Source organism: Crotalus tigris, unplaced genomic scaffold (genome assembly GCF_016545835.1).
Source record: "Crotalus tigris isolate CLP2741 ecotype Arizona unplaced genomic scaffold, ASM1654583v1 scf7180000024338.4412243, whole genome shotgun sequence".
NCBI classification, from domain to species: Eukaryota; Metazoa; Chordata; class Lepidosauria; order Squamata; family Viperidae; genus Crotalus; species Crotalus tigris.
This window is the reverse complement of record NW_024100508.1, coordinates 2,642,905-2,658,883: the sequence shown is the minus strand read 5'-3', so window position 1 is coordinate 2,658,883 and position 15,979 is coordinate 2,642,905. Positions and strand designations below refer to the sequence as shown.

At 44.2% G+C, this 15,979-nt stretch overlaps 1 protein-coding gene across 1 annotated transcript in view; it reads left to right on the top strand.

Moving 5' to 3' along the window:
- LOC120300082 (alpha-tectorin-like) overlaps positions 1 to 15,979 on the top strand; it is a 34,585-nt gene that overhangs the window by 949 nt on the left and 17,657 nt on the right. The window contains exons 2-7 of the mRNA XM_039325631.1: positions 7,539 to 8,103; positions 9,542 to 10,097; positions 10,247 to 10,446; positions 11,946 to 12,338; positions 13,839 to 14,125; positions 15,483 to 15,748. Coding sequence (XP_039181565.1) covers positions 8,041 to 8,103; positions 9,542 to 10,097; positions 10,247 to 10,446; positions 11,946 to 12,338; positions 13,839 to 14,125; positions 15,483 to 15,748 — 1,765 coding nt within the window. The 5' untranslated portion in view covers positions 7,539 to 8,040. The remainder of the gene's footprint in view (positions 1 to 7,538; positions 8,104 to 9,541; positions 10,098 to 10,246; positions 10,447 to 11,945; positions 12,339 to 13,838; positions 14,126 to 15,482; positions 15,749 to 15,979) is intronic.

Sequence of the window (15,979 nt, the reverse complement as noted above, 5' to 3'; positions counted from 1 at the left end):
ATTAGACAGGACTTGCAAAATTAATCCACCTGGAAGGGAGACCCTTGCCGGGGGATTTTGCAAAAATTTACCATGTCAGACAATGGAGCAAGAGAGGGGGAAAACTCCCTGGAAAGAGAGCCGCTGACCCAGTTGGAACCTTGCCAGATGTTGGGATCCGAGAGGCCAGATTCCTCAGGAGAAGAAGTGGTGGAGACACAGGACCACAAGCCTCGCTGGTCGATGGGCGTTGGAAAGAAAAGTGAGTGGGGAAAGGAATCAAGAAAGGTGACCCTGAGACGGGGGACCAAGCAACCAGAATGGAAGCAGCAGATGGAGAAATCCCTGCACGCAAAGGAAGAGGGAGGAAGCTGGGCACCGTACTCAGACTGGATCCTAGAGAAAGCTATTGACCTGATGAAGAGAACTCTCAGCTCCCTAGGAGAGGAGAATACTGAACCCTACGGCTGCCCCAGTTCCTGGAGCCGCAAAGGGAGAGACACCGAGGGGGACGTGGAACCTGCAACCCCAGGGACATCTACTGATCCAGGAGCTCCCACCCCCTACCGGACCACAGATGGCAATCTGGACGGAAGGCACTACCACCCACAACAGAGGCACCGATCCATTCCAAGACGTCCACCGTTGGAAGTGAAATTCAAAGGGGAGCCAACACGCTTGGGGTTTTTTCCTAACCCAAGTCCTCAGCTACATGGAGGAATATGGGCAGGATATTCCCAGCGACAAAGCCCGCATCCGGATCGTGCAATCTGCCCTGGATGGACCAGCTGCGGATTGGGTAGTGAACTTGCATGACTCCAATGCCCCAGAACTCAGTAACTTCAACCGTTTCATGTCCTCTTTGAGAAGACGATTTGAAGACCCCCTGGCTGATCGCAAAGCCCGTGAAAGAATAACAACGATGAGGCAGGGCAAACGCCCAGTGGCTGAGTATACACAAGAATTTCGGGCCATTGCCAGCAAACTGAATTGGCCAGAAGACATCCTCCTTGGCCATTTCAAAGACGGACTAAACTATGATCTATATGATGCTTGCCTGCCCCGAGGGGACCCACATCGACTTGAGGAATGGTACGTCTTGGCAGAGGAAGCAGAGATCGACATATTGAAGAGGCACCGCCGAGGAAAACAATGGAGCCGCCCCCCGCCTGAGCTGACACACCAACCGGTGAAATCATCGGATACAGCCAAGAAGCAAATGAGATGTTTCAAGTGCGGAAGAGAAGGGCATCGAGCTGTAGAATGCCGCTCAAAGGCCCCCCAGCACAACCCAGACAGATCCCAAATCAACAAACCCGGAAAGTATTCAGCTAAGCCAAAAGAAACGGCCATGAGAATGATGGAAATTGCAGAAAACCCCACCTCTGCTTACCAAGGGGAAAGGACTCCAGCCTACACCATAGGGCCGGTGGATGCCTCAGATGACAGCTCGGAGGGCGAACCCCTGGTAAGTGGATGCATCACACCCATCTTCAAAACAGTGACTATATTAATCCCCCCCATGCCCGAAGCTGTGAAGGTGAAAGCCTTAATAGACTCTGGCTGTACCCGCTGCCTCATTAGCCCAACACTAGTGGGGAATCTGGGCATCCCATCCAGGAGACTGGAACAACCAATCTCATTTGGCCAGCTAGATGGATCCATAGCAGGGGGGGTGCCAGCTACCCTAGCCACTTTGCCAATACATCTCTCCCTGGGCAACCATGAAGAGGACTTAACGTTTGTGGTGACCCCAGGTATGGAATGCCCAATGATTCTAGGGATGGAATGGTTGAAAAAATGGAACCCCTGGGTAAATTGGAGGACGACAGAAATCAAATTCCCGAAGGGGGACCCTATGGACTTAAAACCCCAAGGGAGGCTACCAGAATCAAGAATAGAAAAAGCATCCATAGGAGAGGAAAAAAGATTAACAGAAATACCAGAGGAATATAGGGACCTTGCTGAAGTCTTCAGTGAGGAGAGGGCGAATGAGCTTCCCCCCCACCGACCCACAGACTGTACCATTGAATTCAAGCCTGGGGCAAAACTCCCGAAGCCCAGATTATACTCCATGAGCCCAAAGGAGAAGGAGGAAATGGAAAGATTTATAAAAAAAAACCTGGAGAGAGGTTTCATTGAGCCAGCCAAGCCTAAAGTGGCTGCCCCGGTCCTTTTTAGAGAGAAGAAGGATGGCTCTTTACGTTTATGCGTGGATTATAGGGCCCTGAATACAATCAGTGAAAGCAACCTATACCCGCTGCCCCTCATGAAAGACATGCTGTCACACCTATCGAAAGGGAAAATTTTTTCTAAACTAGACTTAAGGGAAGCTTACTATCGAGTGAGAATCAAGGAAGGGGACGAATGGAAGACTGCATTTAACTGCCCCATGGGGTGCTATCAATTCAAAGTCTTGCCATTTGGATTACAAGGGGGCCCTGCAGTCTTTATGCAACTAATCAATGACGTTCTAAGGGAGCACCTGTTTAAGGGGGTCCTTGTTTACTTGGACGACATTCTTATCTTTACCGAAACAAAAGAAGAACACGTCAAACTTGTCAGAGCGGTTTTAAAGAAGCTGCGAGCCGCTCACCTATATGCCAAACTCTCAAAATGCGAATTCCACCAGGAAAGGATAGACTACCTAGGCTATCGCATATCCCCACAGGGCATTGAAATGGACCCAGAGAAGGTCAGAGCAGTATTAGAATGGGCACCACCCCGCACAAGAAAGCAACTACAAAGTTTCCTGGGCTTTGCAAATTTTTACCGCCAATTCATCCCCTCATTTGCACAGATAGCCTTGCCCCTCACTAACTTACTAAAAACGAAGGGAACACCCTCAGTAAAACCTAGCCAGCCACTAACATGGACAATGGAGTGCCAAGCAGCGTTTGAGAGACTAAAGAGACTTTTTTCTGCCGAACCAGTACTAAGGCACCCAGACATGGACAAACCCTTCATAATACAGGCAGATGCAAGTGATGTGGCAGTGGGGGCTGTGCTATTACAAGAAAATGATGATGCAGTATTGCAACCCTGTGCATATACATCTAAGAAACTCACGGAAACAGAACAGCGCTGGCCCGTATGGGAGAAGGAGGCTTATGGGATACGTTGGGCATTACTCACGTGGCGACAGTTCCTGGAAGGCAACAAAATCCCCTTCCAGGTGTGGACTGATCACAAAAATTTGGAAGCCCTGAAAACTTCCAGGAAACTCAATCCCAAACAAGCCCGCTGGTCCCAGCATTTTCACCAATTCCAATTTAAGCTCAAACATTTACCAGGAAGAAAGAACTTCCTGGCAGATGCACTATCTCGCATGCCCCAATATAACAGCGCACGAACCACAGACTCTAGACCAATAATGGCAGAATCACAACTGGCAGCGCCAGTAACCACAAGAACCCAAGCCAAAATAAAACCACAACTGGACAGCCAAACTGGGATTGAATTCAGAAAAAGTTTGGAAACAGATGATTGGTTCCAGAAAAACAAACATGTGTGCACAATGAGAGACGGATTGCCTTGGGTAGGGGAAAAGTTATATATACCAACAACTCAAAGACTAACTTTCATGCAACTTTGCCATGACACAAAATCAGCAGGGCATTTTGGATTTGTAAAAACTTTACACTTAATTAAACGGCAATTTTGGTGGCCATCAATAAAAAAGGACATAGAAAGTTATGTTGCCAGCTGCCCAACCTGTGCATCAGCAAAGAGGTTGCAAGGGAAATCGCCAGGGCTGTTACAACCAGTGGCAAGTCCCTCAGCCCCCTGGAGGGAAATAGCCATGGATTTTATAGTGGAATTGCCTGAAAGCAATGGGAATACTGTTATCTGGACAGTCACGGACCTATTTTCCAAACAGGTGCACTTTATCCCTTGCCAAAAAATTCCCACTGCAAAGGCCTTAGCAAAACTTTTCATCCAGCACATTTACAGATTGCACGGAGCACCCCAACGCATCATCTCTGATAGGGGAGTGCAATTTACGTCTGCATTTTGGAAGGAATTTTTATCCCTTTTAGGGACCACTCAGGGATTGACATCTAGCCACCACCCTCAAGGAGATGGTCAAGCGGAACGGTGCCAGTCGGTACTTGAGCAATATTTGAGATGCTTTTTAAATTTCCAACAGAGTGATTGGACGGACTTACTTCCTTTTGCAGAAGTTGCCTACAATAATGCAGTCCACTCCAGCACAGGCTACACTCCTTTTCAAATAGCCAACGGCCAAAGTTTCAACCCTATGCCAGAGTTAACCCCAAAAGAACCAACGATCCCTTCACTGAAAGAATGGATGGAAAACCTACAAAACACCTGGCCAATAGTCAGAAAATCACTAGATGAAGCTAGGCGGGCATACAAAGCACAAGCCGATAAAAAAAGGGTTGAGCCTACACCATTCATTATAGGAGAAATGGTGTACTTATCTACAAAATACCTAAAGTCCCTACAGCCCTGTAAAAAACTTGGACCAAAATATATAGGACCTTTTCCAATTAAAAGGATCATAAATCCAGTAACAGTAGAATTAGAATTACCCAAAAACCTCAGGCAAATACACCCAATTTTTCATTGCAGCTTGCTGAAAAGAGAGCATCAGTCACCTCTACGGCCAAAAATCCCCCCCCCACCACCTCCAATCATGGTGGAGGGGGAACAACACTTCGAAATAAAAGAGATCCTTGACTCTAGGAGATATCATGGAACAACTCAGTACCTAGTTGCCTGGAAACACCTCCCTGCCTCACAAAATGAGTGGGTCCATAAACGTCACGTCAGAGCCCCGAAGCTATTGAAGAAGTTTCACACAGAGTATCCTAACAAGCCTAACTAAATTTTTTACTTGTGTTTTCTTTCAGGTGGATCTCTCTTATTGTTAAGAGGGGCCGGATGTCAGAATCCAATCATATTTCATCTTTAATTATCAAATATAGAAACTCCCAATTCTGCCTTCTTTGGATTCTGCCATAAGAGGGAGAGAAGGGGGAGAACAAAGGGCTTTATGGCCCTCACTTCCTTCAGTAGACTTCAAAGAGCTGAATGCTGAATGTGTGTTTATTGTAACCTATTGTAACCTCAAAGCGTTAGCACCAGAGACCATTAGCATTAACAAAGAAGAGTATTTGCCTTTCATGTAGTTATCTGAAGTCTCCATCCAGACGGAAGAAAGAAGAAACGGGGTGGAATTGTGATACTTGAAACTATCACTGGAAGGGGGGTTGATTGGGTGGGACTACTGGGGAACCCCTTAAAACCTTGAATGGGAGAGCTTGGACCCCAAGTCCTGTCTAGCATGCCTGCAACCATTTTCTCTTAATAAAGGATTCCTGTTGGAAGAATTATTCCAAGAGTTCTGTCTTCTTAAGATGCAAAGTGGGGTGGGTCCTTACACTTATATACCGCTTCCCAGTGTTTTACAGCCCTCTCTAAGCAGTTTACTGAGTCAGCCTATTGCTCCCAACAATCTGGGTCCTCATTTTACCGACCTTGGAAAGATGGAAGGCTGAGTCTATCTTGAGCCGGTGAGAATCGAACTGCCAAATTGCTGGCAATCAGCAGAAGTAGCCTGCAATACTGCACTCTGACCACTGCGCCATCACAGCGTACAGCAACATGTGAGGAATTTTATCATTGGGCATTCTGGTGTGAAAACCAGTGTCCAAGGTATGCAGTTCAAGAAAGTCTGAGTAAGTGTTAGCAGATGGCAGATTAAGCAGACTGTTGAACAGAGCTTGGAAAGGAGAATATGCTATAGCTACATGTAGTCCTGTGACCATTCAAAGTTACAACAAACTGAAAAAAGTGATTTATGAGCATTTTTCACAATCATGACCCTTACAGCATCGCCATAGTCACATGAGCAAAATTCAGATGCTGTACAGCTAACTCATAATTATGACGGTCGCAGCATCTCAGGGTCACATGAACCCCTTTTGTGACCCTTTGACAAGAAAAGTCAATGGGGAAGCCAGATTCACTTACCAACCATGTTAGTAACTTAACAACTGCAGTGATTCAGTTAACAATTGTGGCACGAAAGGTCCTAAAATGGGCAAACCTCACTTAACAACAGAAATGTGGGGCTCAGTTGTGGCCATACATCGAGGTCTACCTGTATAAATAAATCCAGTGCTTTTTTTATAAGCAAAAAGGTGCCTGAACTCACCCCCCCACCCCCGGCCAGGCCATTCCTTGATCAGCAACCTTTCACTCCCCTCCCGAGCTGGACTGCCATGCTAAGGTGGATGGGATGGGTGGCGTAGGCCCGGTCCCCCTCCACCATTTCGGAGCCGGGGGGAGTGACGGTGAACCGCTGCTGCTGTGCGCCGTTGGAGGGGTTTTCTTTAAACTTTTCCCTGCAGATCACCTGCCCAGGCACAGCCGCTGCCTCCTTGTCCTCCGCCAACTCTCCCATGGCTTGCGCCGTGACCGGGTGGCACAAGCCTCATCCATCGCCTCCGTCCGCCAGTCCTTTGCCGCCTGTCTCACAGAGAACAGAGAACACAACAGCTCTGTGCTGGGATGCAGAGCACAGAACAGCATTTGCTTGCTGCCCTGCATTGCCCCACGCCTCCCTTCTCGCTTCTGGAAATGGCAGCCCCATTTCCTGCCGCTTCTCCTCCCAGCGCAGCTCCTCCCTCTTCCCGAAAGCATTTCTTTGCTAACCTGCTTTCCAGCTCTGGTGTGTTTCTCTTCTGCTGCAGGGAAATGCAGTTTGTGGGACTAAAATAAGTTCAGTCAGACCTTCCAACTCCTTGTGAGATCTTTTTTTTTTCCGCAAGAAGTTGGAAGTCTGATTGAACTTTTTTTAGTTCCACAAATTCCGTTGAAAAAAGGTGCCAGAATGCCATTCTGTGCATTCTGACACAAAAAGCCCCGTCTAACCCTAACCCTAATTCTAGCCCTAACACTAGTTTCATTTTCATTGTCAATCGGATTTTCCCATGTATTTCATTGCGGCTCACAAAAGAGTCTGAACAAAAAGCTGTTAGGTTCTCTTTTCTTGGAGAAGTTCCTAGAATCTAGGCCTCACACCATTTTTCAGCCCTGACTCCAAAGTGACCTAACCCTAACCCTAACTCTAACCCTAACCCTAGTTTCATTTCCATTGTCAATGGGATTTCCCCATGTATTTCACTGTGGCCTACAAAAGAGTCTGAACACAAAGTTGTTAGGTTCTCTTTCCTTTGAGAATCTCCTAGAATCTAGCCCTAGAACTCTTTTTCAGTCGTGACTCCAAAGTGATCTAAATTCTAAGTTGAGCCCCCAAAAATAAGAAACTGTGAGAAAGAAACTCAAGCTTGCCCTATCTTGATTCTTGGGTATTAATCCCAGAATGAGGCAATGCCAAGCTATGTCCACCCTATTCCTATGAAAACCATGTAGATATTTCTGTGCAGTTATTTTGAGTAGACCTTGACTCAAGGGAATCTTTACTTTTTACCTTAAATTAATCATCCTTAGAAGAAAATTTGGGGAGTGCTGATCCATTCATTCTTAAGGATTTCTAGCATCATTTTTTTTTTTTTTTTTGGTCTTAGGTCAATGGTGTTTTGGTGAATCTGCCTGTTATCTTGGCCTCTGGGAAACTCTATGCCTATTACAGTGGATTGTCCATCATCATTCAAACTGAGTTTGGTCTCTCCATCTCCTATGACTGGTCTTACTATGTATCAGTTTCTGTTCCTGAGACTTATTCTGGCTTCCTCTGTGGTCTTGGTGGAAATTTCAGTGAGAACCATCAGCAGGACTTCAGGACTCCCAACAGCTCTGTAGTTCACAATAGAGACATTTTTGGCAACAGCTGGAAGAAAGCTGATTCCCCTTTCTACTGTGCAGTGGTTGGAGTCCCAACCACATGCAGTGAAACTCAACTAGCCCTCTTCAGATCTCAGAATTACTGTGGGATGATCAGCAATAGAGAGGGACCATTTGAAGAATGTGGGAATTTTATGGGTCTTCAAAACCACATTGAAAACTGTGTAATCGACCTTTGCACAAATCAAGGTGCTCATAAAAGCCTGTGTGAAGCCCTCCAAAGCTATGCTTGGCAATGTCAAATTCATGGCGTCAACATTCAGGCTTGGAGGGAAATTACGGAGTGCGGTAAGTGAATATAATTGAATTGAATATAACTGAATTCACTGAATATAGTTTCAAAAGTTCTTGTTTTCTTGTTAGGTACTCTACATACCAAGGCAGACAATTGCTCCACATCATGTACTGATAATGATTTATTTTTGGCCCAGCATCAAGCCAAGAAAGTGGCTTCATTCTGGCAGTCTAAAGTTTGATCTAGACATGGAACAAGAAGTTGCACCATATTTACATTTTTAATCTGCATATTTTTTTCCTTCCTTTCTTTTTCAGTACAGTCTTTCAGATATTGTTAAATGACAATTGTCATCATCTTTCATCATAGGCCATGTAAATTAATACTAACAGTAGTTGGAATTCAACCTTTGAAAGACCATAGGCTCTCTACATATATATTAAATCTATCTCATTTTCCTTTACATAAAGAATTTTCTGGCCAATTTCTTTCATATTGGATTAAATGGCAATGCTTATTTCTTCCAGAACTGACTTGCCCACCAAATAGTTATTACGAGCTTTGTGGCTCTCCCTGCCCTGCCTCTTGCACCCAACCAACTGGACCTCCAAACTGCTTCCAGAGCATGTGTGTAGAAGGATGCCAGTGTGAAACAGGGTTTGTGCTGAGTGGCACTGACTGTGTGCCTTGGGAGCAGTGTGGCTGCAGCTACAATGGACGATATTACTTAAAAGGGGAAACGTTCTTCCTGGAAGGAGAAGGTTGTCAAAAAAAGTATTACTGTGATGGCTCCATCTCTGCCATTGAAGCTAATGGGGCCTTCTGTGGCCCTGATCAATTCTGTGGCACTCAGAAGGGAGTATTTGGCTGCCATGCACTGCCAGATGGTATCTGTCGAATTTCTAAATTTCTCCACTATACTACCTTTGATGGACAGCAGTATAACTTCCAAGGTATCTCCACATACATCTTGGTGGAACTGTGCCCAACGTCCAAGTCTTTACCTTCTTTCAGGGTTGAAGTGAAGAATGAAAAGTTGCTCAACAACCCTTTATCTGTACTATCAAGAGTTATTGTATCAGTGAACAATACTCAGATATACCTGCAGAGAGAATATCAGGGAACAGTCAAGGTAAATAAAATAAGATCAATACCTAAGTAATTGTTTTGTTCTTTGTGAATTGAACCAGTGGAAATTTGGGCTGGTAAGGATAAACTCCGTCTTTCTTAACCTGATGCTCTTCAGATGATGTGAGACAACAGTTTGGCGATGCTAGAAATTGCAGTTCCAATGTAGTTAAACATCAGGCTTCTGACACTTACAGTACATCACATCTGTGGTTTCTCTTCAACAATCTCTTCTTCCTTAGCTGCTTTGGAGGAACGATGCCAATTTATTAGATCCCAAAGCCAAATTCATGTTATGTAATTTTTGCTACTGAGTTTTCTATTGGTACCAATAAATATTCTTTGTTCTCATCTTTCACACAGATTGATGGAGTGGTAGTAAACCTTCCAGTTCAAATCCAGACTTTAGGAATCACCATTTATCAACATGGATTTTATACTGTTTTAAAAACAGAGTTTGGCTTAATAGTGAATTATGACCCAGGTCACAATCTCTTTATTACCCTTTCCCCTGAATACCGGGGCCTGGCTTGTGGTCTATGTGGGAACTTCAATGAACTCATGGAGGATGACTTTATGATGAGAAATGGCTCAACTTCAGAGGACATATTGGAATTTGTCCTGAACTGGAGATCAGAAACTAATCTTGCTAATACGGTTGCCATTATTCCAATGTCTGAACAAGGAGAACATCTCACTCACTTTAAATCTCTGTGTCGGATCATCCAGAATCCAGATGGACCATTTTCTTCTTGCCACCTCCAAGTTGATCCATTGTCCTTCTTCACAGACTGCATTTTTGACCTTTACGCCTCCTCTGGAGACAATAGCATCCTATGTCACTCCATTCAGATATATGTTGCAGCTTGTCAGAGAGCCAATGTCACCATCTCATCTTGGAGGATAGAAGATGTCTGTGGTAGGTGGAGAATATTTCAATATGTCTATTCTGAATATCCTGTGATCTTCTCCATTTTAGGTCAGCGGTTCTTAGGTAAGCCAGCATAAAGTTTTAAATGCTTCAAACATGTGATTGATAAAAGGATTGTTTTTTTATTTCTTGAATAGGCCTCGACTGCCAGACCAACAGCCACTATGAACTCTGTGGGGCTCCCTGCCAGGATGTCTGCTCGCATGTTTGGGTCGAGCTTCATTGCCTTCCCACGTGCTCTGAAGGATGTTTCTGTGACCAAGGGTACTTGCGCAATGGAGACAGTTGCATTCCAGAACAGCAGTGTGGCTGCATATACAATGGGCTGACTTATAAGGTAAAATCCTAGATCCTGACCAGGTGACACCATATAATATTGGGTGACTGCTATGGCATAAAGTCTCTCCTGAACTTCCCTTAGTTTTGACCTAGAATGCTAGTAACCTCCATTTCAACTTCCACTATGGTCTTGAAAGAAGCTTCCTTAGGGATGCCAGGACAGCTGTCCTGGCCACTGATATTCTGTTAGAATCTAGAACCACAAATATCCAAGAGACCCATGGTGCTGAAAGCAGCAATTGAGTCAGGCTTATCCAGATGATTTTGAGACTGTCCCCTCATCTTCCTTGAATTCTGGTTGACCTCCTCTTTCTTCTCCTTGCTGACAGAGGAGAGAAAAACTAAGTGGTGTCTCTACGAGGGGAACTAGGACCTTTTCCTGATCCTGTTTTAAGTGTGATAATATCCGTTTTTAGCAGTGAAGATGGATTTTGAACTCTGAAACAGACAGTAAATGTTACAAATTAGCCAAGGCTTTTATTCAAAGTATAAATTATGAGCAAGCATGTGCCAGGAAATACAGAAGAATAACAGAGCAATCCAGATCAAAGTAATAATAATAAACAGAGTTAAAAATAGTACTTAAAGTATCATGAATAATTACGTATCACGCTCACTCCCAACTCTTCTGGGAAAAATCAGACTTCTGTTTCAAGGGCAAAAGTCAGTTCATTTTATTTGGTCAAATGTTTCTGGCAGAAATAGCTTAGTCAGATGCCTCTTAGTGAGAGCAGAAAAGTTGTTCTAAATGCATCTCAAAAGAAAGAGAGAGAGAGAGAGATTTCATCCTTGTCAAATATAATACAGTAAGCAAGGGTAAAAACCCAACAGTGAAGAAGATCTAAGCCAGTGGTTCTCAACCTTTCTAATGCTGCAACCCCATAATACAGTTCCCCTTGTTGTGGTGACCCCCAACCACTTATACATCACCGGGTGCCAAGGGCGTGGCCAAAGAAAAGGGGGAAAAAATGGCGGACAGCCTTGTTTGGCGACCCTCGTGAAATGGTCGTTCGACCCCAAATGGGGTCCCGACCCACAGGTTGAGAACCACTGATCTAAGCCATCATTAAGCCAGGGCAAAATCATCTCTAGAGGATCTCTAGAAGATCTAAGCCAGTGGTTCCCAACCTTTTCTATACCCCGTACCTCTAGAACGCTTCTGATATGTTCTCGCATCCCTTACAGAAGTTCAAAATAACCGCAACGAATTATGCATATAACTATAATTTTGAAAACCCAAGTTTTCGCACCCCTGGAATATCATCTCGCACCCCTGATTGGGAACCCCTGATCTAAGCCATCACTAAGCCAGCAATAACTATTCATAGTTAAGGACAAAATCATCTCTAGAGGACATTTTCAGAGGAGTAATAAAATGGGTAAATGAGCTCACTCTGACCACGTTGCACGATACCGAGGAGTTGCATTTACAGGTGTTGCTTGAGCTTCATAATCCCATGAACTTCATTGTTCATATTTCTTTTGGGTGCATTGCAGATTGGGGACCGGGTCTGGCTGCCTGGTTGCCACGAGCAGTGCAGCTGTTATGGCCCCTCTGACTTCCGCTGTGTGGCTGCCAGTTGTAATCCTGAACAGACATGTACTGCGAAGGATGGAAAACTAGGCTGTCACTCACCATGGGGAACCTGCACAGTGACTGGGGACCCTCATTACTTCACCTTTGATGGCTCGGTGGCACATTTCCAAGGCACCTGTGCCTACGAGATCTCAAAGACTTGCAATGCCTCCTCTCCATTCTTCTTCCGGGTTGTGGCATGGAATCAACACCGGGGAAACCCTCCGGTGTCTTTTGTAACTCGAGTGGAAATCTGGTTGTGGAGCAGCACGCTAAGCTTCCATATTGTCCTAAGGAGTGGTCCCATTGTAGAGGTATGTGGAATATTGCCATATGTGATTCTCACTGTAGCACAATTCCTTTTGAGCAGTGGTTCTCAACCTTTTTAATGTCGCGACCCCCAACCGGTTATAAGTCAAGGACTACTCAACCGGTCGTAAGTCGAGGACTATTCAACTGGTGCAGCACCGTTTGCAGAATGGGACTTTTGGCGGGCTCAGCAGGGCAGAGACAGCCTGGACAATTCCTATTGGCTTTTGAAAGCCAATAGAATAAAAGGGAGTAGCACAACTAAGGAAAAGGGGGAAAAAATGGCGGACTGCGTTGTTTGGTGACCCCCGTGAAATGGTCATTCGACCCCAAATGGGGTCCCGACCCACAGGTTGAGAACCACTGCTTTTGAGCCTTTCTCTTCTGCCAAATTCCCATTCCAGGATGTTTCTGAACACCGAAGAGATGGTATTCTGCAAGTTACTATTGTTTATCTTTTCATGAAGAAAGGTCTCCTCATATGGTAGGGTAGAACTTCTCCAGCGAGTAGTCAGAGTTTGCACAAATTAATGTTAGGATCCTAGACCACCATATATTCTGGTTCTACTCATCCTAGCTAGAATAGGCCAATGGTTCATCTAGTCCAGCATTCTCTTCTCTGATGTCTATTAGATGTCTATTGGAAGTCTGTTGCTGTCCTCCTTATGACCCCCAGCAACAAGTTGTGTTTGAATCTGGGGCTGGCCTGTGACTACTAATGGCCTTTTTCTTCAATAATTAATCTAATTCCCTTTAAAATAATCAGAGTTGATAATCAAAGATGTTGAGAGTTTGGAAAAAAATCAGAAAAGAGCAACTAAGATGATCAAAGGCCTGGAGACTAAAACATATGAAGAACGGCTGCAGGACTTGGGTTTGGCTAGTCTAAAGAAAAGAAGAAACAGGGGAGACATTATAGCAGTATTCCAGTATTTGAGGGGCTGCCACAAAGAAGAGGGGGTCATGTTATTCTCCAAAGCACCAGAGGGAAGGATGAGAAACAATGGTTGGAAGCTGATCAAAGAGAGAAGCAACCTAGAATTAAGGAGAAACTTCCTGACAGTGAGGACAATCAACCAGTGGAACAGCTTGCCCCCAGAAATTGTGGGTGCTGGAGATTTTTAAGGCGAGACTAGACAGTTACTTGTCTGAGATGGTATAAGTTCTCCTGCTTAAGTGGGAGGCTGGACCAGAAGACCTCCAAGGTCCCTTCCAACTCTATTCTATTCTAAAATATAGCTATTACTGCACGTGTGGATAAATACTTTTATCTCCTAAAATTTCCACCATTCATCTGTAATGAATGACTCCAAATTCCAACATTATAGGAAAGGAATAAAAACTTCCTTGATCACATTTGTAATTAGATATGACTTATCCCACTTACTGTATGGGAACACTTTTGACAGCAAGCAACAAAATTTCGTTTTTAATGTGTGCCACTAAAAGATGACAATAAAGGTTATCTATCTACCTATTTCCCTAATTCTACTTTCCTTTTTCAGGTCAACCATGAAGTGGTGGAACTGCCCCATATCCTGTTGCTCACAGGCTCCATTTCCAAGATAAAAAATATGGTGATAATAAAATTAGCAGCAAATGTAGAAATCCATTATAATGGCCAACACACTCTGTTCATCAAAGTGGGACCAGAGTATCAGGGGAAGGTGTGTGGAATGTGCGGGAATTTTAATGGTATTCCAGAGGATGATAAAGTGTTGCCTGATGGAAGCAGAGCCCACAATGATTTGCACTTTGGCAATGCCTGGAAAATAGAGACCAGCCCAGCAGGGTAAGGAAAGATTCAAAGATGACATATCAAGTCTCACTGATCCATTGTGCGTCCAATGAAATCAAATTCAATTTGCATTCCAAAATAGATGGAAATATTTATTTATTTATTTATTTATTTATTTATTTATGAGACTTATATACCGCTTTAAGCGCAAGCACTCTCTAAGCAGTGTACACCAGTAAGCAATGTATATAGATATATATATTTTACATTGCCCCCAACAATCTGGGTCCTCATTTTACCTACCCCGGAAGGATGGAAGGCTGAGTCAACCTTGAGCCGGTGAGATTTGAACTGCTGACCTGCTGAACACAGTCAGCTAAAGTGGCCTGCAGTACTGCACTCTAACTGCTGCGCCACCTCGGCTCTTATATTGCACATTTGTGTAGGAAAGAAAAGCTGCCACAGCTTGATGGTAATACAGATGTATTACTAGATTGCGATATTCTCTTTTTTTTGTCTTTTTATCGAGCTAGGAATACATTTTATGCTATTGCTAATAATGCACACCAAGGAAGGCATCTGATCATTAAGAATATTCAACAACATGTTTGATAAAACATTCTTGCTTAATTTCCTGCATTTGCCAGAGTTGTGTTTCTCAACTTTGGCAACTTGAAGATGTGTGGACTTCAACTTCCCCTGGCTGAGGAATTTTGGGAGTTGAAGTCCACACAGCTTCAAGCTGCCAAAGTTGAGAAAAGAAAAAACAGGGTCGACATGATAGCAGCATTCCAGTATTTGAGGGGCTGACACAAAAAGAGGGGGTCAAATTATTCTCCAAGGCACCAGAGGGCAGGACAAGAAATAATGGTTGGAAACTGACCAAAGAGAGAAGCAACCTGGAATTAAGGAAAAACTTCCTGACAGTGAGTACAATTAACCAGTGGATCAGCTTTCCTCCAGAAATCGTGGGCGCTCCATCACTGGAGATTTTTAAGAAGAGACTGGACAGTCACTTGTCTGAGATAGTATAGGTCCTCCTGCTTGAGCAGGGGGCTGGACTAGAAGACCTCCAAGGTCCCTTCCAGCTCTATTCTATTCTATTCTATTCTATTCTATTCTATTCTATTCTATTCTATTCTATTCTATTCTATTCTATTCTATTCTATTCTATTCTATTCTACCCTACCCAACCCTACCCAACCCTACCCTACCCTACCCTACCCTACCCTACCCTACCCTATCCTATCCTATCCTATCCTATCCTATCCTATCCTATCCTATCCTATCCTATCCTATCCTATCCTATTAAAAAGATACAAAATCTCCTCTTCTATTTGTTTACATTTTGCTGCGGAGCTTCTAACAAAACCAAGACCTTTTGCTTTGTTGTTATTGTTATTTTATTAAGGTGTATGGATGACAATTCCACCCTGGAGCCCTGTGAAAATCTGCAGGAATACGAAGAGCTCTGTGGGATTTTGGTCAGCCAAATGGGACCGTTTGCCAGGTGCTACTGGCATGTGGATCCTTCCCCATTTTATTTGGCCTGCCTGTATGATTTATGCCATTACGGGAGGAATCACAACATGCTGTGCATCAGCCTTGCAGCTTATGAACAAATGTGCCTCCTTGAGGGGATTCAGACCCCGGACTGGAGGGCTTCCGTTCAATGCCGTGAGTATCTATGTTTTATTGTCCAACAACCATGACCTGGATGACTGAAAATCTCCATAGATAAGATATAGAAGAGAAAGCTAAAAGAAGAAAAAAAAAGGGGGAAAAAAACACTATGCACAAAGAGAAACAAGATATGTTTAGGGTAGGCAATGATTCAGTGTCCGTTCCATAAATCCACTTCCAGCCCCCCCCACCCCCCCAGATATCTTCAACACAACAGACCACGTC